General features: G+C 35.2%; 1 protein-coding gene across 1 annotated transcript in view; it reads right to left on the bottom strand.

Moving 5' to 3' along the window:
* Positions 1 to 25,734, bottom strand: part of C16H8orf34 (chromosome 16 C8orf34 homolog) — a 371,062-nt gene that overhangs the window by 67,706 nt on the left and 277,622 nt on the right. The window contains exons 9-10 of the mRNA XM_046642279.1: positions 20,575 to 20,660; positions 15,076 to 15,152 (exon numbers count right to left, since the gene is read on the bottom strand). Of these exons, the coding sequence (XP_046498235.1) occupies positions 15,076 to 15,152; positions 20,575 to 20,660 (163 nt within the window). The remainder of the gene's footprint in view (positions 1 to 15,075; positions 15,153 to 20,574; positions 20,661 to 25,734) is intronic.

Below are 25,734 nucleotides of genomic sequence, written 5' to 3'. Positions count from 1 at the left end.
GGGCTGCTCACATACATGAGGATAGGTTTATGGGATGTGAAGAGACTTCACACTTGATGGACTCAAGTTGTGTCTATTTGTTTGGTCTTGTCTGTTGTTGGTTTCATTGTCCTGAGAAGTAGGAAGCCAAGAATAAGTTTGGGAGAGCTGATATGGAAAATGAGATTGGAAGCTGATTAAGAGTACACAAATGAACCGCCAAGGTGAATTGAGAAATAAAATTAAAGACGATTACTATTGCATTGCAACAATCTCCATAATTACGTGATTTCTTTCTGTAGTGCTCATCAGCCTATGGGTAGAAATATAGAGTATGAATAGGTTGGGTGGACCCAAGGTGGAAAGTCAGCAGCAAAGCAAGACTAAACGGGCAAGGCATTAGTGTGGTATACCACTGAGGTCTCAGCGAGATAGGGCAGCCAAAAGGAGGCAATGCGAGGGCCTGGAGTTCTTAGGGAAGTCATAGAAGAGGAGTAGTGGGACTAACGGAGTGAGAAAACTGAAAGGACCATATTATCAAAGACCGATGCACAGGAGTTTGAGTCCAGAGATAGAACAGAACTAGGTCTGATAAGGTCTGGTGGGGCCAAACGTGTCAGGTATTGGATAGAAGCTATTGAAGAATAGAATGGAAAGATATTTTGAATAGAGCTTGTTGGACAGCTTGGTTATGCAAAGTGTCAAAGTCCTCAACGACTGAAGAATGTGAATGGTAAACTTACATCGTATCAGACAGTATGAACCTCAGAGGAAGAAGAATTTTTATTTAGAGTTGAAAATGAATCATCAATAAGTTGCAATGGAAAACTAGGATAAACACAATATTGCCTCTTATAACTGGTATGAGAAAATAATGAGTATTTGCATAAAAAGATGAGTGATGAAGAAATGTCTAGGAGGGTATTTGATTTCCACTAAGGACAGAAATTGGAGGCAGCAACAGGTAAAGACATTGAAGATATGGCACATCTTGTTTTCCATAACATAAAGAGTTCAAAATAAGATAGTTTTAAGGGCATTCTGCCTTAGGGAATGCTTTCCAAACCTGTTTTAGAAGAAAGGATGTGTCTTGGAGGAACTGAGACCTCCTGGTTTCCAATACCAACCTGAGCACAACTCCATCACTTATAGTGACACTGACATAATAGCTACTAGGAAAATAATAATATCACATCATACTGAAACATCTGATTAGGAGGTACTGTTATTTAATTAGATAAAAGGAGAAATTTCAAAAGAGATTAAAGGCCACAAAATGGAAACGATTCAGACACATCATCCTATAACCCTCAGCCTCAGCAACAGGCTCCAGCAGACTGGGAGGTACCCAAGACAGAAGGGCTGCAGCTGTAAGCGCAGTTGCCATAGCTGTAACGCTATGTTTGAAGTGCACCGTTATATTCTATTTAGGACAACAGCTCTTTGGAAAAGGTGGCTAATGAATAAAAGAACACCCAAATATTCTCAGAGTGGTTTTTCCTCCTTCAATTCAATCAAATAAGCATGAATTGAGCATCTCCTCCTCTTGGCACTGTGCCAGGTGCTGAATATCTTCATGAATACAATTCATTATCATAGAAATTCTATTTTTTATTTCATTTTTTATTTTATTTATTTATATTATTGGTAAAATTTTCCTTATGTTTATAATCACAGAATTTATATCACTGAAATCTCTGGACTCATATCAAACATGGGTAAAATAATTCAGTTGATGATTTTGCAAGCTACACTGCCATCTATTTGCTAAAATTCTAAAGGGCACTCAGAACAAGCCTAAAGAAATTCTAGTTCTATGTGATTTGGGGCAACTTATTCTCCCTGAGCTTATTTTCACATCTTTAAGTTGGGGATAACAACAATGCTTACTTCCAGGATTGTTGGAATAATATAAAAGCATTTTATAAACTGAAATGCACACCTGAATGTTAGTTATTGATTTCTGAAAGCTAGCCACAGAGATGTGTGAAGACAAAGTTTGCCTTGTTACACCCTCTTTCACCGACTGTGTGAAAACACATCAAAAGTCAACTATTTATTTGACATTTGCACATCATGGCTGAGCAAAGACTGAAAAACCACAGATAAAATGAGTATGCTATGGTTGAATTTCCAGTATACAAAAGATGATTTATTAAGTTTCTTTGCTTTCCTTTTATGTCAACAGCTGTATGAAAAAGCCACTCGTCTAAGAAATGAAGAACTTCAGGCTTCTGTCGTCTAGCAGGAAACCAGTCAACAGTAGAATAAGGAGGTTTCCTCACTGTTACAGGGGGGTTGTTGAATTGAAGGTCATGAACCAACCTCATTCTGTACAACCAGCCTCCCAGGACAGAATCTAAATAATTCAGCAGGCTCACAAAAAGAGAAAGAAGTGGAAATTTGATGTTTTACAAATTTGGATTAGGAGTAATAGAGTTTAAATGTAATGTCCATTGAAAATGAAAGTGATAAGGTTGGCTAGGGTCAGTCCTTGAGTATAAAACACTTCCTCATGAATTTCTGACTATTTTCATTTATTCATGACTTGCTACATTTACGGAGTTTTATTTCTTTTCTCTCTCTAAAGTTGAGGAATGATTCAAAGATGCAGTCAAATATTTAACTAAATCTATAAGGACTGAATTTATCAGACATACTTGCAAATAATTTAAAGAATAAGAAATTATAACTGTGGCCTCCTATATCTAATTTTATCAGTCTTGAAAAAGTTTAATATCCTTTTGCTTAATATAATTGAATGTGTTTGTTACTTGACCAAACCAAATATGGTTTTCCAGAACCTCGAAGCCCTTCAAAAAATCTCTAATATAAATTTTCTCGTAAAGAAATAGCTTTCGTAGTTCTCTCAACCTTTGAACCCTTAAAGAGTTTAATAAAAAATATAAATCTATTCACATGATGCAAAAGGAACAGAGAGCTATATGTTAATGTTAGTGCTCTATAAGAAAATAAATACTCAAATTTCTGAATAATCTGAACAGTAATTTTCAGTTTGTTATAGCAGGACATTTCTTATTTTCAAAACAAATCTTATATCCAAACCTTATGTATAGCACAGATAACACTGGAACTGCTCTGGCTGAAGGGAAGCAGGGCCCAGAAGGTGCTCCCTGAAGCACAAGGGTGTGCTCGTCGGCTTCTAAACACAAGTGGAAAAGTGAGGCCTTGAATCCCAGCAGTGCCATAGAGTGGGCGACTGTGGCTCTGAAGTACGACAGATTGGGTTCTGTCCTCGTCTGTTCAGGCTGGTTTAACAAAGTATCATAGATTGAGTGGCTTATAAGCAGAAATTTATTTCTCACAGTTCTGTAGGCTGGTAAGTCCAAGATCAAGGTGCCTGCAGATTCTGTGTGTCGTCTGGTGAGGGCCCAATTCCTGGTTCATAGATGGCGGTCTTCTTGCATTCTCACATGGCGAAAGGGGCAAGGGAGCTCTCTGAGGTCTCTTATAAGGGCACTAATCCCATTCACGAGGGCTCTACCTTTACGACCTAATCACCTCCCACAGGCCCCACCTCCAAGTACCATCACATTAGATTAGAGGGATCTCTACATTACACATCAGCGATCAGAGGAACAGGTTTCAACATTTGGATTTTGGAGGATACAGATATTCAGTCTATAGCAGGTTCCAGTCATACTACAACCATTACCTTCTCTAAGACTTAGTTCCTCCGTCTAAAAATGGAGATAAACAAAATTATCTCACAGCAGTCATACAATTTTAAATAAGTGAATGTAGGCAAATCTAGAGCATATTACATGGTTACAGCCAGGGGAATTTCAAGTGGAATACAGTCTACGAGAGTTGCTAGCCATTCTTAATCAGTTTCCCCTTCTACACATCCCTCAACATCTACAGCAGTGAGTCTCAAGCAGGAAGGCCTGGCTCCCTAGAGGGCTTGCAGTCCACCATCCACCAGATGAGAATTCCTAGGTTGGACTTTCATGTGGACAAATAACTTGAAACAGTAGTGCAGGGATATTAAGATGGTGTGACTTCCCTGACCAAGGAGTGAGGCAGACAGAGGGATGTAGGATGGTTCCCGGTTCCCCAGATCAGTTGACTGAGAGAAAGAGTGGCAGTATTCTGTAGGAAGAAGTTTCTGGTGATGGTGGGGTGGTTGGTCAGAAGAAAGAGATGAAAACAGAGGAGATCTGGAGGTGGGAGCTATGTTGGGCATGCAAGTAAAATTAAGAGTCAGGAGGTGTTCACTCATCCTAGGATCCACCAGAAATGCAATCTGGTGGGCGGGGGGGGGGGGGGGGGGGGGGGGGGCGGTAAATCCACCAAAGCATTATTGATTTCCCCCAAGTTGATCACAAACACGGTCTCAAGTGGTGGAACCACAGAAGAGATGAGTGTAAGGAAACGGCATCTCTGACAGAGATAAATGACTTGCATGTTCAAGGTCTGAGTACTGTTCCCTCTCATTTCATTGTCCTTGGAAGCAGATCTCCCAGGCTGGGATATTTTTGTCCCTTCTAGAAGAGTAGACTCTACATAGATATTTCTCAACGTTTGCCATCTCTAAGTAAAGATGTGTGGTAATTCTTGATTACATTTTCTTGACATCATTTGAAGTTTGTCTCCTTAAGCAATAAACCCTTTATATTTCTTCTTTGATTACATCCTCTTTCAAGAAATTCCCTTTTACAACATGCCTGCTTTCTTAACATTGGGATGCAAATACTTTCTTAATAAACATTTAAAAGCATCAGTGAAACTTAAAAAGGAAATGACAAGTTCCAGAAATTCAGATTTAAATAAAATAAATACAGACATCTGATTCATGATTCTTAAGAAATCTGAATAGCTTTTTATAGCTGTGACATCATAGGGAGATATCTACTTACAAATTACTCAGCTTCTCTTTTTCCCAAGAAGCTGGTGTTATTTCTGAATCAAAATGTTCCAATATATTGAAGCAAATAACTGAAAGTTAAGTATTCAAATCTGTTTCTAATTTATAAGATTCTTGTGAATATCATTTAAGCTTTGTTTCGGAAACTCTGAGAATCACTAGATGAAGTGCTTTTTTATGTAAGCAAACTAAACCATCTGCACAAACTGATGAGTAGGTTCCTGTATTCTGGCAAATGATTCACCAAGCTTCTCTCGAAAGAGCAAAACCCTAAACCTAGATTTAAAAAAACAATCATACAAGAAGTCATGCTTCATTGCTGTAATAAGAACAGCTGGTTATTGTATGATGGTTAAATTATTTGATTTTGTAAAATAAGAATGAAAGGGAGAGCTGTATCTACTTTAAATTAAAACATGTAAAGTTACAATAAAACAAAGATGGTAGACAAGTCAATGGAGGCTAACTCTCCCTTGGTCAGACGGGGAGCAGGCCCTGGATTTGGGTCACCCGGATTAGATGCAATCTGGCTTCTTGACTTACAAAACTGAGAGATCTAAGGCAAGTTATTGCATCTCCCTAAATCTTAGTCTTCCCCTCTACAAGTTGGGTAATAAAGACCTGTTGGCAAAGAATAAGGGAAAACGTTTGTAAAGTACCTGGCAAAAATTAATATTAAATAAATATTGGTTGTGACATTATTACGTCTAGTAAATTAAAATGAAAAGAAAAAATTCAAACTAAGAAGAAAGGGTCGGGCTCTCAAAAACAAATGACACTAGCAAATTTTATTTGAGAATATATTAATTTAGATCCTTGCCTCATAATAACCACCAAAATAAACTCAAAATTGATTAAAGAATTTGAGGGGGAAATGTAAAGAGCTTTTAGGTAAATATTTATCTAATATTGGGGAGAGAAAGCTATGTCTAAAAGGAATGAAAGAAACTAGAAACAGAAAAGTATAGTTTCAGTATAATAAAAAACTATCATAAACATTAAAAGGCAAAAGAAAAATTACTAAAAGTACATGCCACAAATATAAAATGGAACAAGTCATTATTTTTGATGCATATGAATACTAACAAATCAATAGGAAAACAACGCAAAAGAAATATGGCCATATCACAAAAAAAATCATAAAAAATGGAAATACATGAGTCTAATAAACACGGTAAAAATTGTTTACTAGGAATCAAGGAAATTTACTAGTAAACAAAGAAATTCAACTTTAAGAACTAAAAATATTCCACTTTACATTTATCAGGATGATAGATTAATTGTGTGAATTTTTTGTTTATTCTTTTTAAGAGAATACTTAATTCTAGTTTTGAGAGGATTGGAAGATTCCTGGTTAAAGTGGCAACTGGACTTTTTCTGGTATGTATCAAGAACTTCAAAACAGTTCATACTCTGACCCTTTCAGGAAAATAGCCTGAGGAAAACACTGAGACACTGACAATGATTTTGTGCACAGTTCATCTCCAGAGAGTTATTTCTAAGCCCAAAATCTAAGAAGCAACCTACAGTAGTGTTTCCCAGCCTTTTTCACATCGAAACAAACATAGAAAATAACACTTGTACAACACACAGTGGGTCCTGGTATAGGCTATTTGCACCAGAATGAGACCCAAAACAATTCCTGGGAGGGCGGAATGCCTGGATCCCAACATATGTGTCACCAGTTCACGACCATCATTATTAGCCTGGGACAAACTAGTTGAGAATATCTAACATAAAAAGCTAACATTAATTCAAATATAACAGCTCTATATTACAGTTTGATACTAAAATTAAAGGCTTAAACTTTAAAAAGAGGATATTTGATCTAATAGGTACTAAAACAGATAAGGTGCAATAATACAAAGATAATAAAATTAGGTTTACAAAGAATTTTATGTGAGACTATTGTCATTATGTTCCATAACATGAAGCAAAGCAGAATAAGCTGCTTATGAACTATAGTCCAAAATTTAAATTATGATATGACATATTTATAGATATACATGCATAAAAATACTGGAAAAATAAGACAAAACATGAAAGTTCATATTTCTCTGTTATGGTATTTGGATTTTAAATTATATTCTTTACTGAATTTTCCAAAATTTTTTATACTAAATATTATTATATTTATAATAAAAAAATTTGAAATAAAGAAAACTGTAACAGAGACAATAGGCAGTAACACCAAATTGTAGTTCAAAAATATTTTGCAAATCTAATATTGATATTGATGTTAATATTTATTAACATTTGGAAATCTCTAAAAATCTATGCATTGAAAAGAGGAAAAAAGATTCAATATCTTAAAAAGGGGGATGATCATTCAATATGACCCAACAGTCAAAATCCTTTCAAATATAGTTCCTAAAATAATTTTTTCCCTTATGCTCTTTTAATACACATCATCTTAGATCAACATAACAGCAGGAATATGTAATATTTTTTCAGTTTGAGTCAGCACATTCCTGAGACTCAGACTTATACATGATCACTTCTCATAATAGGCAAAACAATGATCTTGACTAGATTTAATGTGGTTGAGAAGAAAGGGAGCCCACAAATGTTTAAGCTTCTCTGGGAAAGCACTGCACATCCAACCATTTTAATGTAATCTATATAGTTTTCTTAGCTGAAGAAGATGAACATGCAAGGGAAACATTTGTGGGGATCTTAATGTATTTGCATCCCCACTAGGGGACTGAATATAAACTTACTGTGTTTCACACACAAATAGGCCATTCCAGCACACAACTTCCACACTTCATAATCAGAGTATGGATAGCGTTTTTACCTCACTACACAAACAGAATCCGTATTGCTTTTCTTCCTCTTTAGTCTATGTATATACCAGTCAATGAAATTTGCAGTAGCTGGCAATCATTTTAATAAATAACTAGCAACAACTTCAAAATACTGAAAGCATCAAAATACATTTTCTCTTTTGCCCACCATATTTATAAGAATGAATGGACTCATCATGAGTTGGGGTCTCAGGACATTACTGGCATGATGTCATATATATTTTTGGGTATTATTTGCTTACAAATAAATTGTACTTATTCTACATCATTGCATATTAGGCCCCTCTTCCTTCCAATTATCTTAAAAATAAAATGCAGATTTAACTGATCCCAAGATATAATTTCATCATTTTACTAATGGAAAAACAGTGAAATTATGTAAAGAAATTGATTAATTATGAAAGCTACAATCAATGTTTTATACTTATTATGTCCTACTTGATCATCTTAGGCTATTTTTTCCGATACAAAAGTGTTAGAAGTTACCTTTTAAAAATTCATAGAAGTTTCAAAAAATATTTACATCGATTTGGGCAAATATTTCCATTTTCTTTGTGTTAGAAATCAAGAAACCTGAAATGTCAAAAGATAAAATCCCACTATATTCCAAAATTTGGTTAGATAACTTGCCTACTAAAGTACTTAGTTTTAAGCACTTTTATTGGTGTCCTAGATCTGTGAGTGATAAAAACCAATCAAAATTCCACAGGCTAGAAGGAAAAAGAAATGGTAAAAAACCTTTAGGGTTGAGCAAAATGTGTAGTAATTGCTGTTCTTTAGCTGACAATTCATTGCTACAATTAGCTGCCAGCAATATGTCAACAGTATCTTTCAAGAGACAGAATCCACCATAATTTATTACTTCTATTTGGTGAGATGATAATGAACATTAATTTCTCTTTTTTTTCATCTTGCAAGAGTACAAGTTGAAATATGTTTAGCCTTAATTCCATAAATGTTAGCTGTGTGCCTATTTTTCCACGCTAGATATACAAGGTAAGAAAAAATTGCAACTTGTTCATTAACCTACTCATTCAACATTGCTTCCATTGACCAGCTATTTAAATCAATTTACATACAATTATAAACCCTCTAAAATATATGCAACAATTTACTTTCCATAAAATTATACTTGGGTTTGAAAAACAATCTGGAAGATTTTTGTTGAAGACATTTAAAATGACAAGTTGTGAGGCTGATGAAACAGACAAAACTTTCATGATGAGAGGGTTGTGTGTAGGGAGGAACAATATTAGTAAGGAACAAGGTAGAAAGTAGCGGTATCAAAATTCATAGTTAAGAAAATAGTCTAAATGTTCACCAAAAATTCATACCCATCTGGAAAGCTATCGGTACAATTCTTTTTATGCTTGTTGTCAAGTCTAAGTGATAATTTTGTAGTTTTACATCTTCTAAATATATAGGTCTTCTTCAGCATGTCTTACAAGACAAGAGGTAAAGATATGGGGAAAAGAAATGGGATAAAAGGAACTAATCTCCAAGGGGACAATGCTATTTGGCTTGAAAGTAGTATGCAGGTTTCTAGAGTAGAGAAATAAAAGGCATTTGTGCATCCGCCTATTGTGAAAGTCATATGATTTTAGTAGAATGCAAAATTTTCCTTAAATCTCAGCAATCCGTGCTCATTGTGTTTAGTGGAATTCCTCTCTAAACATCATTCCCAAGAGCACCCCAGATTTGTTATCAGAGGATTGCACTGTGATAATTAACAATCAGATATGGAATAGAAATGCAGGTAGAACTCTTTGCTGACCTAAGTGCTTCAGTGGCTGAATAAAAATTTTAAAAATTAACAAAAATCAATTTACCTAATTCTTTCCCATAAAAAGAAATTCATTTAGGAAAAATGCCCTTCCTATCAAAACTGTTTTCTGAATTTGTATGTCAGTTGTGTGTTACTGGACGTATGCACATAAATCTTTCTTTATCTTCATGGCTTCCAATTATAGTTTGTATCAAAAGAGAATTATATACATATAATATATATACATATACATATAACCCAAATCTTTTCTTTTTTAAGTTCATATTCATGGGTTCTTGGGAAAACGTATTATATGTGGGAAATTCCAACTTCAGACAATTAGGTCCATACCTTACTACTTGAGAGTAGAAGTAGAAAGAATCAGTGGAGAATGAGAATAAAGAAAAAAGCCATTCATTTGTCCCTAGAACATCAATAAACAAAATGTTTTGTTTATTTACTAATCAACAAAGAACAACACTAGTCAAGCTTATAAGTGATCAAAGTTTAGCTCCAATCCAGCTAAGTAGACACTTTATTAAGATGATTCTGGAATCTCCTGAGTCTAACTTTTGGATCAGGTTTGCCACAGGAATTTTTCCTAGACACGTGTTATTTTCCTTTTCACTTTCCTACTGAGCATTTTCCTAATTTTAAGATTCCCTTCTTGTGACACTGCCATGGTTTCTTAGACTTCTCCAATTGTTAAGGACCCAAGCAAGACTAGTCCTTTTGTGTTCCAAACTTACTGATCCCTTCCTCCAATAAAAATCTACCCATCTTATGATCCAATCCCTCAAACTTCTACTTTTTCACTATCTACTTAATCTAACGAATAATTCTATCTTTGATATTGGCTACTGATAATGGCCTAATTTTTATCCTTTCTATATTACACGTGCTATTTAATAGTGGCTTCAGCGCCTTAATAATTGTATGGACCCTGGGAAGTTCTGTGAAAGAGAGTTTGGGTACTGGGAAATATGTTTTAGTTCTGCCCTGTCTCTGTGACCTGGGACAAATCACCAGATCTTTTGGAAGCTCAGCATTGTCGTCTAAAACTTAGAGTATTACTGACTTCACAGAAGCATCTATCACAACTCATCCAATAAGAAACAGATAATTTGAATAGCCCTCTACATTACCAAGAAAATTGAATGTATAATTAACAAGTCTAAGTGGTAAGTCACAGGACCTGCAAAATTCAGAGACATTTGATATTAAGTATGTGAAAACGCTAAACAATTAAAAAGTGCTATACAAATAGGTGATATCAGTATTATTACTGCTATCGTTTTAGTTAGTTTTACGTATCTCCTCAAATAAATAAAATTCTGCAGAGGGAAAATATACTATAAATATAACTTTTTTAACTCCTGGGAATTTTAGGAAACCTTTCCCTACTGGAGTCTTTCTTTTAATTTTTCTTCGACTTTAACTAAGAAATGATGACCAGTTACATAAAGTCTTATGGGAGTCAGCTCATAATGGGCTGGTCGGTATTGATTAATGAACAAAATAAATAAGATATTTACCAAGGAAAAAAGAAAAATGTCAATAAGATATTGAATGATAAATGTCTTTCTTATCTTTTCATCTTCCCATTATGCTCATGTTTGTTTAATACTTTCAAAACAAAATAGAATTTTGAAAATTAAGAAAGCTATAGGAATTGTGACATTAAAAAATCATTGATATTAAGTCTTTATGGATCATTGGTCTACAAAAAATTATGCACTATGATCATGAACTAAAAGGTCATAATCAATATCTACTGCTTAATATTTTCTTCCTAAGATTCTCTTTTTTTTGGTTCATTTTAAATAAATAGATCCGTCTGACAAATTCGGCTTAAATCTTCACAAGATGTAGCTATGTTAAGAGACATTCCAGAACACAGAAGGAGGAGGAGGAGAGGGAAATTCCAAAAGAATGACTTGCTCACTTAGGAGAGGATAAAAATGTACATCTAAATGTTGCTTTTACCTCACTCAAGTATTCACAAAATATTCATGAAATATTTTAAACACAGGTTAAGCCACTGAGTAAAAAAGTTTCCAAGAATTTATTACCCACTTATTAATATCCAATACCCAACATGGAAAGTTAGCAAATAGAGAGAACATGCATTGAAACCACCCTAAATAGTTTTCAACATTTGTGGCATATTTATATTTTTGCAGGATATGACTCAAAATTTGAAATTTACTTTGAACTATTCTACACTGCTTAAGGTAATAGAGAAAAAAGTTGTCTTTTGTTGCAATTTGCCATTAAAATTTAGATAAAGCCACAATTTTCTTCTTGATTTACCAAAACTACAGTCCTAAGAAATAATATTTAGGGAATTTGCATCTAAAATATCATCAATCCGACATAATTTTTTTTGAAAAATCCACATTTTCTTCATAATAAAAGTAGTTGCTATCTAGAAATTATGTTCAGGGTCCTGATATTAATTTATTATCCATGTATTGTTTATATTCCATATACTTCCAAAAAGAACAAAATGCTTAATTTGACACTAAATAGAATTGTAGAATTTTTAAAAATTCAAAATCTAATGAATGAAAAATGAAAGTAAGTAAATTTGACTTAGAACAAATTTTTGCATTAGGAACGCACTATGTGAGCACTGTGAAAAGAAAGCAAAAACCTCTAAAGGTCAGTTTGCAATCACTCAGCAGAAATTTAACCAAAAAAGCTCATTTCTTTTCTTTTCTCCTTTGGATATTTAGGTAATATTAAGTAAACCAAATCCTATGGACAGGATAAAACTTGATTTAAGAAAGTGATTAAAGGGGCTGTCCCCGTGGCTGAGTGGTTAAGTTCACGCACTCTGCTGCAGGCGGCCCAGTGTTTCGTTAGTTCGAATCCTGGGCACGGACATGGCACTGCTCATCAGACCACGCTGAGGCAGCGTCCCACATGCCACAACTAGAAGAACCCACAACGAAGAATACACAACTATGTACCGGGGGGCTTTGGGGAGAAAAAGGAAAAAATAAAATCTTTAAAAAAAAAAAAAAGAAAGTAATTAAAAAAAGAATCTAATGGTATCCATTTACATATGAGGGAGAATATGGGCTTTGGTGGAATTCACAGATGATGAAACAATCTTTGCAAAAAGTGATGAATGACAGATTATTGTAACCTCAATGATGGCATGCTTTTATCATCATGAGATTACGGAGACACACTGAAGTTTATAAATGCCAGAAAGCGCCTTAAAAAAAAAGTTAATATAATCCCAGATGTTATCCAAAGATAATATTTGTACCAACTACATACTCCATTATACTTTCTGATGTGGGAACATTATCTGGAACCCCAGGTTTAGTTGTGGCATAACCCACGCTTTATAAGGGACTTGGCAAACAAGAATGTATTCAGAGAAAGCATCAGCGGTATGAAGTCTTTGAAAACTACATGATGTAAAAATTGGTTGAAGGAACAAATTGTGTTTTGGCTGAAAAAATTCTCAGATGGGAAATGCTAACAGCTTCTAACATCGGGCGATCAGTTAAAAGGAAGACAGATTGGACTCAGGCTATTATCCCAGGAGTAGAACTAAGATCGATGGTTACAAGTGGTTGTGAGGAAGATAAGAAAATGTCTAACAAATAGGAATAAACTGTTTATAAAAGAAATAGAAAGGCACTACAAATATCAAGAAATGTGAAGTAGAAGGAAAATTGACTAGTGCTCGACTCCTGACCTCAATACTCTTTTAGCTTTGGAACCGTGGTCCAGTTATCAAGCTTCTTTGACTTTCTGTTTCCTTATCAATAAAATGGGTGCCCCTGCATTGGGTGAAGGTGGGATAACAGCGTATCATACTGAGGTAGGGGAGAGGAAGGGCTGAACTAGATGGCTGCCATGGTTTGTTCTATTTCTAAGGTTCTACCATTTTGGAGTATGAGGAATTATGGTACTTTTCATCTCATGGTGAGAAATTATTGCTAAATAATTTCATTCATTCAACCTATATGTATTATGCGCCTACTATGTTTAGGCACTCTTCTAAGGATGCAGATGTGAAAAAAAGAACAAAATTTCTTGCCCTTTTAGATCTTATATTATGTGGAAGGAGACGGACAATAAACAAAACAAGTATATTATACAGTATGGTAGAGGGTGATAAGTACATATAGAAAAATAAAGCAGAGAAATTCAAACTTTTAAATACAGTCAAGGAAGCTTCAATGAGCAAGTGACATATGAACAGATACATTAATTTTATCAGTAATTTTTAAATTAATTTTATTATGAAATCCATTGGAAAATGTGGTACTCTCAATCGAATCCTGTGATCCAAATAATATAATCTCATCAGAGACTGTTATGGGCTGAATTGTGTTCCCCCAAAATTTACAAGTCAAAATCCTAATTTCCAGCACTTCAAAATGTCACTGTATTTGGAGATAGGGTTTTTAAAGAGGTAGGGAAGTTAAATAAGATTATTAGCATGGTCCTAATCCAGTATGACTGGTGTTCTTATAAGAAGAGCAGATTAGGACACAGACATGTACAGAGGGATGACAATGCGAAGATACAGGGAGAAGATGGCCATCTGCAAGCCAAGAAAAGCCTCAGAAGAAACCAACCCTGCTAACACTTGGACCTTGACTTCTCTCTCCAGAATTGGGAGACAATGAAGTTCTATTTTTTTAAGCCATTCAGTCTGTGGTGCTTTAGTATAGCAACCCTAGCAAACTAATTTAGAGAACATTATAGTTTATAAACCCAGTCTAAATATTAAATTTAGGATAATGCAAGATTGCATAGTCATTTCAATAGCAACTCAGAATCTTTTATAAACTTTATATTTAGAATTTATATGTAAATTTCAGTTTCTCTGTATTTATTCTTTTTTTTCCTTTTTTATTTATTTATTTTTTTGGTGAGGAAGATTGGCCCTGACCTAATATCTGTTGCCAATCTTCCTCTTTTTGCTTGAGGAAGATTATTGCTGAGCTAACATCTGTGCCAATCTTCCTCTAATTTGTATGTGGGATGCCGCCACAGCATGGTTTGAGAGCAGTGCTAGGTCTGAGCCCAGGATCTGAACCTGCAAACCCGGAGCTGCCAAAGTAGAGCTCATGAACTTAACCACTATACCACCAGGCCATCCCTTGTATTTATTCTTTCAACACTAAATTGCATTGAAAATCTTAAACCTAGTGGTTTTCTCCCAATATACTCTATTGAAGAGATATATGTACATAAGTTATACGTCAACTTTCAGAATACGCAAAACACTTATTTTTCTATCAAGATATGTATAGGTAAACATTGAAGTTTAAGATGGCAGCTCATAATCTTTTAGAATGTTCACGTGCACAAGCAAGTAGTTACTAATAACAGAACTTAGATTTTTCCCACCTCATTCAAATCTTCTTCCCTAATTTTCAAAAGAGTTTAGTACAGCCTTGCTGTGTACCTGTGACCAGGGTGGCCACCTCCTGATACAGCCACCACGCGTGAATCTGTGGGAAATCCTGGAGGTACACTTAAAAATATTCTTTGCTTTAAAAAATATTGTTTCCTATTCCTTCCTCTTCCTTTTAGGTTTTCCCGTTAGTGACATACATTAGTTTTAGAGATGAAAATAAAAAGTAAATGGCTATACTTACAGGTCCTGGTAATTTAGACCCTTTCTCAAATTCTTCATCCTCCTCCACTAGCGCTTCTTCAGTCCCAGGTAAGGAATCTATTTTTACAAAAAGAATGAATAAATTATAGTCATATATTGCTTATTATTTCTCTGATATATAAACCTATTATGAAAAGCATATTAAAGTGACCAAACTGGTTGTTCTTTTGTTTTTTGGCTACACAATTTAAGTGCCATCCTTTTCTCTCTTTTAAATGGCACAGAAAATCCTGAGAAGTCTGGAGAAATGGTGGTGGGTTTCGTATTTTAATGCATCGAGCAAGAATTTGCGGTTACTTAGCTTGAATAGATTGAGGAGTGGGTGAGTAGTGACTTTCAAATATGTGATTAAAATTATGGCAATTCTTTCCATATGTGTGCCGAGTTAAATTAATTATAACAAGTATTTCTATGGGTTATAAAGAATTCTGCAATAAAGATAGATATATGGCACATCTAGAAATAGTCTGTGTTTTAATACCTTCGAATCAAAAAAATCAGTTAAGAGACAGGTATTTTAAACCACTGGAGACTTTTTATTTATTAACATTTGAAAAAGCCATATGAATCCCTAAAGAAGATTTCCCTTCAGATTCACATACACATGGACACAGATTTTTCTGTTGCATAAAATGTGTGCTCTGGGAAGAAAACCAGAGCATTAAATCTTTCAAACCCTTAATGGCCACCCAAGACCAAAGAGACTATAGAAAGCTTAGCAAAATCCACAGCCCTAGCTTTTGAACCATGGAACTCTCTCTATCTCTGATAATTCAAAATTTTACTTTCGAGAAGAAAAATACTAAATCTCAGGGCACATCATTTATCTAGATGTAAATGTAGATTCCATTTTAGAACATGGAATTCTTTCCATCATAAAAATTGCTTTGGGGAAACCACATACCTTCTCAAGTTGTAGATAAATTTATAAATCATACCTATCACCCTTCTAAATAGAACACAGACATCAAAAAGAAGCCAATTTTTGTTCATAAGATCAGGATAGATGATGAGAATCACACCAAATTCAAAAATATTCATCCACTTACAAAGAATATTTGAATTTCTTATCTACTAAAACCCAGTTGTAAGGGTGACAATAGACTCTTTAAATGAGGATGTATAAATTAGCACAATTTAAGTCTGCCACAATTTATGTTCTACGAACTGTGAGCAAATACTAGTGTAATTTTAGTATTCACTCAGTATTTTTCCTGTTTTATTTGTGTGTTGAAATTCTTATTTGAGTAGAATATTAACTTAATAAATAAATAATATTAAAATGTTTTATCCTACATTACAAAGCAAGTTATTTCATATATAGTAGAAGAAAACCCACACTCTAGTGGATTTGCTGATTTATTAAAGTTAAAAATACTATACTATACATGAGTTTTCAAGTTCCTCTCACTGAGTAATTAATGGTTTTAAAGAGGTATTGTCATTCTGTTCGACTTTTCTCACATGTATTATTCAATTCATTCATCGATTTATTGGTGTATTTCTATAGTAATTTATTCAACAAATACTATTTGCCAGACCCTTTACTAGGTGCTTTCAAACCAAGTTTAGCAAGCTAATTTTCTACGACATTTCCTTTCTTGGAATTTACTTGAACACCCTCACGATCTTAATTTTTTAACAAAAATGAACATTTATAAAGGAAAGGTATTGGTAATTTTATATGGTTTCACATTCCGTTCTGTCCTTGTTTTGGTTGAATTCTTATTAGATATTGGTGTCATATCCAGTGAGATCTATAATATGGTAAAGTCCATTCAGCTTTGTGTAGAAGGACAATCGTGAAGTCCTGCCAGAATATTTGTGGATTTTCCTTATCTGAACATATTAAAAGTTAAGTTGAAAGGACCCCACTAAATAGTCTAAATCTAGTAATAGAGCACCAAGCTAATAAGCTAGTAGGAACAACAGACACCATGAAAATAAAACCTTAGTGTTTCATGCTTGGAGGAGTAGACTCCATGTTTTTTAAAGTATTCTGAGTAAACTGCTTATTAATGATGAGTGATGGGTGAATATTTTGCCCTGCCTACTCCAGAGCAATTTCTTTTATAAGTATACATGATTTTAAAAATACAAGCAATGAATTTTCTGAGCTTTTTTTAATCACATGGAGGAGAAAATGAGTCTCTAAAGTTGTCAAATATTGAAGAGTTTATCTCCTCATTTTAGAGATGAAGAAACTGTAGCATAGAAAAATAAAGTAGTTTTGTTAAAACCTAACAGGTTCTGACTGCACATGGACTAGAAACTTAGCTTTCATGGTCGATTGGGCATGCTGGTAAGAACCTAGAAATCTACTGAGTTTATCACAATGTACAGCTTCATTCAACTTCTTCATGTCATTATTTTTATTTTTGCCGTCTGTGTCACAACAGGTTTTCTATGTACAAAATTACCCCTATTCATAGAAATATTTATGTTTATGATGCCAAGCTCAATGTAGATCACAATGTTGACATAAAAACCACATTAGTGCTTTTGGATAATGTCAATAAAATTCAATTATTGGATTTCATGATTCGACTAACTTAAGTGGAAAAGAATGTACTTAATCAGAAACTCTTACTTTGGAATTTACTGATTAGATCTACCAATATTTGAATGTAAAGAATGCAGGATATAAGCAGTTCAAGAAAGGAGTTTAAATTTAATGAATGCATTTTTTCCCAATGGATGCAAGTAAATACAATCAACAACATACTAAAGTGCATGTTTAATTTTTCAAGAAATTTAAATCCCTACAATTCTTGATAATTATGCAAATGTGATTGTTGAAGGATATACAGTATCTGAAATTGGTGAATTAGAGTAGTTTTGATAGAATTAAAAAAATAACAGATGAATAGTTAAATAAGATCTGTCTTGTGTCTAGTTTTGCATTGTGCTAATGGGGAACACAAGAAAACTTCAAGAAGCATATAATGCAATTGAGTTGAGAAGAACAAACACACAAGAAGTAATTCAAAAACAATGAGGGGCTGCATAAGGGAAACATTGGTGTGGGCTGGACATCAGGGAGACCTGACATGATCTCAGAACACAGGATCTGAACAGGCAGAGAAGAGGAGAAAGAACTTACTATGAGTCAGGGAAGAATGGCCTAAGTAAAGGCACACTTTATCAGTGTGAAATAATATCAGTGAGGAGACGCAGGAGCTAAAAGAGTGTGGAGGAATGGTCAGCCTGGGGCCTCCACGTTGGTGGGGACACATTGCTCAACCTTGACGGTCAGCATTAAAGTCTATCAGGAGAGTGATTTATGCCATCACTACTACAACAGATGTGAGCATACATAAAGTATTATCATCTCTTTGCATTGTGCCACACTGGCATTGGTTTATATTGCCACAGCACTTTATTTTTTAATGCTTATTAGGTAATATTTGACATATAAAAAGTATATATAAATTATACATTTATAATAATATATAAATATTATATTTAAGTTACAAACCCACCGCCTAACTTAAGAATTAGAACATTTCCAATAACCTTCATACACCTGTGAGCTCCTTTCTTATCCCATCTCCTTGCTTCCCCCCCCCCCGGGGGATAACCACCATTATGAGTCTTTCACTCTTTTCTTAAAATATAGCTTTATCAATTATGTGTATTTTCCTAAAGAATATATTATTTAGATTTGCTAGTTTTGAGCTTTACAAAAATGGCATTCTCTATAACTTGCTTTTGTTCAACCAACATTATGCTTTAAAGACTCATTCAGCTGTGAGCTGCAACCTGCTCATACCCAATGGTATTTCAGAGACCCAACTGCCATTTCAGATTGGGTGTGTGAAACCAGCCACAGCGGAAATATTTATATCACGGAAACCACCACTCTCTACAAATCAGGGCTTTCTTTTTCAAAGAAACAGTTGCTAATATTTACCAGCACACCACTGATTTCACCCATCCTATGTGTGTAGTTGAAATGCATTCAGGATCCTACAGTGTTAACAGTTCCATGATGTATCTATTTTCCCGTCCGGGAGCATACCAATAAGGGCTGTTCACATAACAAGCGCAGTTCACATTTCATGGCACGTAAGACTTGTTTCTCTAAGATATTTACCTAGAAGAGGAGCTTCTAGATTTTAGATTATATAAATGCTCAAGAGTTTAAGATAATGGAAAACTGTTTCCAAAATTGTTTATACCCCACTTGTAGTGTACGACTTTCCTTTCATCTGTCTTCACCAGCACTTGGTTTTGCCAGATTTCTTAATTAATGCCAAACAAAAGGTTTTAAAACAGCATCTCTCTGTGGTCTTAACTTGCTTTTCCTTGATGACCAGAGTAGTTAAGCATTTTTCATACGTTCATTAGCCATTTGTGTTTCCTTTTCTGTGAAATGTCTGTTCGTATCTGTTGTTTATTTTTCTACTGATTTGTTAATCTTTTCTTTATTAAACTGTAGATGTTCCTTATGTGGTCTGAATATTAATCTTTGCTTAGTGACAAATATATTGCAAATAAATTTTCCTATTTTATGGCTTATCTATTGACATTTTCTGGTATCTTTTGATGAATAGTTCTTAACTTTCTACAGTTGAATTTTTCCATATTTCTTTTATGGTTAGGAATTTTATGCATCTTGTTTAAGATGTCCTTCTCTATCCAGAAGTAAGGAAAATATTTTCCTATAATGTCCCTTCTAATTACCCCAACTGGATGCACCAACTGCTTCCTGCTAGAACACTGACTGAGAAAGTAGTGACGTACCTTGGCTATCATTGTAGTGGTCTTGCATGTGTTTACTTATTTATTATTTATTCAGAAAATGTCCTGACATGAACTTAATATGCTAAGTGAAGGAGTTTGAATTTTGTCCTATAGAAAATGGGGATGAAACAAACAGCTTTGTTTTTTAAAAGATAATGAACTAAATAAAGGGTGAAACAGTACGAGGAGAACCTATTTACAGGGCTGTTACACTAGACAGCAAAAGAGGGCAAAAGTATAGATGAGGCAGTATCAGGAGAATGAAGAGGAGGCTGGCTTGGAGAGGAAATTCTGAGGTTTCATTGACATGATTTGAGACCAGTTTAATACAGGATTGAGAGAGAGGAAGGGGTAGCAAGTATGATATTGGCATTTCTGCCCGGGAAGACTGAAAGGATCTATGATACGAGAATGAAAGTAGGTAATGTGAAGTTCTAAAAACAAGTTGGAATTAGTGACATAATTTTGGGAGTAGCCAACGTATAGTTGACCTGTTTGTACCTTAATCAGGCATACGCATTAAGAGGCTGCTGTTCAGAATCCACACTTCTTGCTTCCTTTTCTCCTTTGCCCTTAACCTCCTGGCACACACATCCTGAAGGAGTGGTGGACATATGACTGGCAGCTGTGGATATTAGGTCCAAGGGTCCAAGGGCAGATGTTTAACTTCTTTTTTTAAAAATATTCAAGTGCCACTAAAATTACAACAAATATTGTTGAATTTAAAACTTACCCAAAGAATCGGGGATTATTTCATCTGGAGAATGAAGTATTTGTGATGTCTCTTCTGTTCTTTCTGCCAGGTTGTCTCCTTGAAGCCTAGATAATTAAAAATGGTCATTGAAACCCTTAATAGTGTTGAATTGTGAAATGTGAACTACATACTATGGGGGATGGGACTACAAACTTCTAAACTCTAAAATCAGACATTCTTCTCCAAAGTAGAAATAAAAGTTTACCGATGCCTTTGTAATAGTATAGTGTTTTTGCTTTTCTAAACCTTAAGGAAGAGTCTTTCATCTTTTCTCCTATATACATGGAAAGATTAGCCTAAGTAGAATCTGCTTTTCCTCTTAGGCTGATTGAAGGAAGGTTTATAAGCAAATGGTTTCACTGAAACTACAGCAGAAAGTGAGTGGGAAAAATGAAAGAGTCCAACACAGTGTGCTTGCCTGACTTCTGGGTCCAGGGGTGTGAGAGGGTTTCCAAGATTACATAGAGGTTTATCAAACACAATTCTCCAAACCAACCAAACCTGAGCTTAGAGGCCTGCAGGTCAAGATAGGTCTCAACAGCAGAAGTGACGATTCCTAATACATGTGACTGCCAGGGTTCTCAGAGACACTGGGTCTTCTTCGGGAAAGGAAGATGGCATAAGTACTTTTATGACAATATATTTCTGAGCTTCTGTATCCTCATCTGTATAGTGAGAAAAGTGGACTAGCAGTATCCAACTCAAATTGTCTGGGTTTATATCACATGGTGAAACCACTCTATCAAAGGAGGTCGCGCTCATCAATAAATATTGGAACTCTGTCCAAAGAAGAGCAGAATAAGCTCTGCTCATGTTGGAGGACAGTACATCAAATAATCCAGAGACCGGAAGTTTCTATCATGCCCTTTCTTTTTTCTTGTATTAAGCTGATGGCAAGTGCCCTCAAAGGAAAGTATTAATAAATATATAATACAGCATTAATATTCTTTAAAAATACAAACTCAAGTATAATTCTTAACTGTACTAGGTTCAAAAGTTAAAATTTTCAGCTATTTTATATCTTTGCTTTTATTATACCACAGTGAAATCACATAATAATTTGCATTTGACTTTTGCATATTCCAGCATATATGCTTTACCTTTTGTGCAATTACAAATATTGTAAATTATATTTTCATTTTTATTCCTGTAAGATTCTATGCATTTACACTTACATATTACCTTCCATTCACAAAACCATATTTACTGCATTATATAAGCTAATTAAAGAATTCTCAAGAGTAATTTCCTGACAGCCATAATGCTTTTTGGTGAAATATATGATTTCATATTTTCAATTAATTTTTTAAATTTTACCTTGCAAAAAGCACCTCCACTTTTAAATGAATGGTGTGCTATATACTTCTCAAATCTACCCAATTATTTCTTATTTTGCTTACTTCTAATAGTGAGGAAAACTACTTCACTAATCAACGATATCAAATATTCTTTTTTGAGTTTTCTTTGTCTAGGATCGTTTCATCAAGATTATTGAGGAGAGGAAGTATGTAGGTACATGAGATATTGAGAGGTATAAATAAAAATTATTATTAAAAATTGACAATGAGCACCAGCACATTTGAGTAAAAATCTAAATGGAAAATAAATTCCCAACAAAGGCAGAAAGAAGCAAGAAAGAAAAACTAAGTTGTCATTTTATTTTTTTGCTCATTCCAAGCTTCAAAAAAAAAATATTTATTTACCATTTCTTAATATGCTCAATAATAAGCCAAATGTAGCGATGTAAAGAAAGTACAACTGCCCCTGATTTCACAGAATCCTCAATTTAGCTGAGTTGAAGACAAATGGCCATGAAAATAACCCAACAAACTGGGTGGCCTTGAAGCTGGCTCATCTTTGTCCAAACACTGCCCACCAGATACCTTACGAGTTGAATTTACCATGACTTGGCACCAACTCCATTGTGGAAGGCTTCACAGCCCTGCTATCCTCGAGCTCTGCCAATGTTTCCCAAACTAATCCTCACAGCACCACTTCTGTAAGAGGTTAATAGGCGCTATGCAAACAAGGGTTGTGTGGGCAAGTCCGGGAAATACAGTCTTAATAACAGCTAACTCACTTTTTTTTTTACCCTACAAGAGTTTTACTCATATTCCTAAACCTTTTCTCTTTGCTTTCTAAAACTCCTCTTCCATATTAAACATTCTACTATATTCTCAGCCCCTAAACAAATGTTTCCTGCTCCTCCTTGTCATAACCGAAACCCTTCTCTAAGAATATTCCATCCGTTTTTTCCTCTAAGAATATTACAGAACCTCCTCTCCAGAGGAGGCTGCCAATCTCTTGACCTCAGCTAGTACAGGATTATAAACATTAACCTTTCTTCTTTCTGCCTGTGAAGACCTTGCTGAGAATCGAAGTTTTCTTCTTCAACACGTGCGTCACTATTATCTTGAATGATTTTCACATTCGTGTGCATCTACCCACTAATTTCAAAGCCCCTCAATCTCAAATCTGGAGATCTTCCCTTCTACTTCACCTTCCCTAACCCGAGGACAGATGACTCGGAACTGCTGTGTGTCAGAAATCTTGAAATGTAATGGTTCTGTTCTCTGACAACAAACTCACCTCCTTAAGGCTGTTGCACAAACTCACTGTCCTTAGCACTTCCTCTTCAATCAAATATAGATCTCATTTTCCCTCTATTTTCTCCCAGGTATCTGGCCTCTCCTAGTTGCCTTCCTGCCCTACTCAGGTGGGACTTGTCTCCTCAGTCCCCATGCACCCATGTCCTTCTGTCATTACTGCCCAACCAGACCCTAACCCTGTATTAATCCATCATTTTCTTCACATGTGCAGCCGATCAACACTGGAAAACATCACGACACTCTAGGATTGATGAGTACCAATCAATGGTCTCCAACTTTAAACTTGGGCTTCTTGGTTGTCTTTCTTCCATTCCTTTCAAAGTCTTTTCAAAAATATTCTCTCTCTTCTGTGTCATCCAGAAAAATTACGTAATCACAAATAAAGACCTTCTACTCCCCTTCACAAAGCACCTACAGAATTATCTTCACCCTGACCTCTATTCACCACTTTTCCAATTCACAGAGGGTAAGAGGCCCTCTGTCCTGTGTAAGGCTTAGACCACCCATTAGGCTGGATCCCATCATCCCATCTCTCTTGGGTCTTAATTTATTTTATCCACCACCATTCATTCTGTTCATCTCCACTACTCACTTCCCACATAGAAATAAGCTCACTTCTCTTTCAGCCTGAAAAAAACCACACACACGAAAATTCCTTCCATAATTATCTAAAGTATCTAGCTGTTGCTTTTTCTTGCTCATTCTTCTTTGAGCCAAACTCCCTAAATGTTCTTCATTTAATGCCTTTGCTTCCACAGTTTTCATTCACTCCTCAACCTATTTTACTTTTGTTTCTGCCTCTACCATTCTGAGATGACTGCTTGCACCAACAGCTTGCCTGACTTCCTAATTGCCATATACAATGGACACTTTTCAGACCTTGTTTTTATTTCACTTTCAGCTGGACTTTCTATGAAGACCCCTTTCCCACTCTACCACTCTACACCATCTCCCTGAATCAGCTCATTCACTCTTATGGTTTTAACCACATATAAGTTGGGGTTTTTCAAATCTTTACCTTGAGTCCTCAGGCCCAGATTGGTATACCAAATTCTTGCAGGACATTTTACCTGGATGCATCTTAGACATCTCGAAGGCAACATGTCCAAAAGCAAACTCATCTTCATTATCACCCTGCCTTCCATTACACATGGCTAATCAGTCCCAGTTTTGCTAATTACTACACTTCCTAAAGCGATTTCCTGAACCACCACGTCTTCTTTATACTACTACTATCATTTTACCGCTCATCTTGATTTGCCTGGGTTATTATACATTTTCCTCACTGATATCCATCCTTAGCAACTTGCCCTCCAAAAATCCAATTTCCATATGGCTACTAGAATGTTCAAAACAAATCCTACCATTTGACTCTCGTGCTTTCAAATATTTTAGTGCAAGAGAGCTTAACATGAGTCTTCTTAGAGGGCCCATAGACAGGATTTCGAGGCATCACAATAAATGATATGAAAAGTTTTTGATAGATGTGCCCTATTTTGGACAGGGAGAGAGTAACTCAACAAGATTCTCAAAATAACCCTTGACTCAAAAGAGTTTAAGAACTACCATTTTTACTGGCTTCTCATCATCTGCAAGATGGGTTATGTCTTCCTTACCAAGTCCTTTGAGTCTCTCTCTTGCACAACCCCTCCCTGTCTCTGCAAATTCATCATCTTGGATATCCCACCATGGATTTTATGCTCCATAAACTCCAAACTGCTTTCAAGTTTTTGCAGATATTTTGCTATTAAGCCTCTGTGTCATTATGTAAATATCTCTGGCAGGATTTACTTTTCTCCCTTTTATTATTTGGCTTAATCCTAGTTTTTCATTATACATTCTCCTCTTTTCAGAAGCTTTTCTTCCAGAAGTCTTAGCGCCTACACAAATCTTTAGCACAGCTCTTACTTTAACATATTTTAGTTGTTTGTTTAGATGTCAATCAACATACTCCAAGTGTCTTAGGTAAGAATTTTATTTTTTATATGTTTATGTCCCTAAAGCCTAGCTTAGATTGAATTTGGTAACTTTTAAGCTCTAAAACAGATTTCTTAAGATATTTTTGAGTGATTAGCTCACTTTGGACATAAAGAAAATGGGACCCAGCCTATGTATGAGGAAGGTTCTACAGAATATTACTATATAGTTATAATTATATTCCCTTGAAAAAAGGTAAAAATCATCATGTGTATATTGAAGATTAAGCAGTTCTTAGTCCGGTTCAGCCTAACAAAGAATGTGAGACAGAGACTTAGGTGCGAGTGGCTGTACGATCCGGTGGCAGGAGTGAGGGACATGGGAGTCAAACACAAAAAGAGGGAAAGCCAATACAAGGAGGCATTGTTGAGTCAGCCCCTGTACAGGTGGCTGCTGCTCAACTCCATAAGAATCCTGAGGATCCATATGAAATGTGTCCAGTTGAAGGATAAAAGGGCAAAGCATTTATCTATAGGCTCCTGGTCAAGGGTAGTCCTTGAGTATTGATGTCCCTGAACTTTTGAGTTGCATACACATTAGTATTGAGTGATTC

This window comes from Equus quagga, chromosome 16 (assembly GCF_021613505.1).
Source record: "Equus quagga isolate Etosha38 chromosome 16, UCLA_HA_Equagga_1.0, whole genome shotgun sequence".
NCBI classification, from domain to species: Eukaryota; Metazoa; Chordata; class Mammalia; order Perissodactyla; family Equidae; genus Equus; species Equus quagga.
Note: the sequence above shows the minus strand (reverse complement) of the source record. Positions and strands in the feature narration are given on the sequence as shown.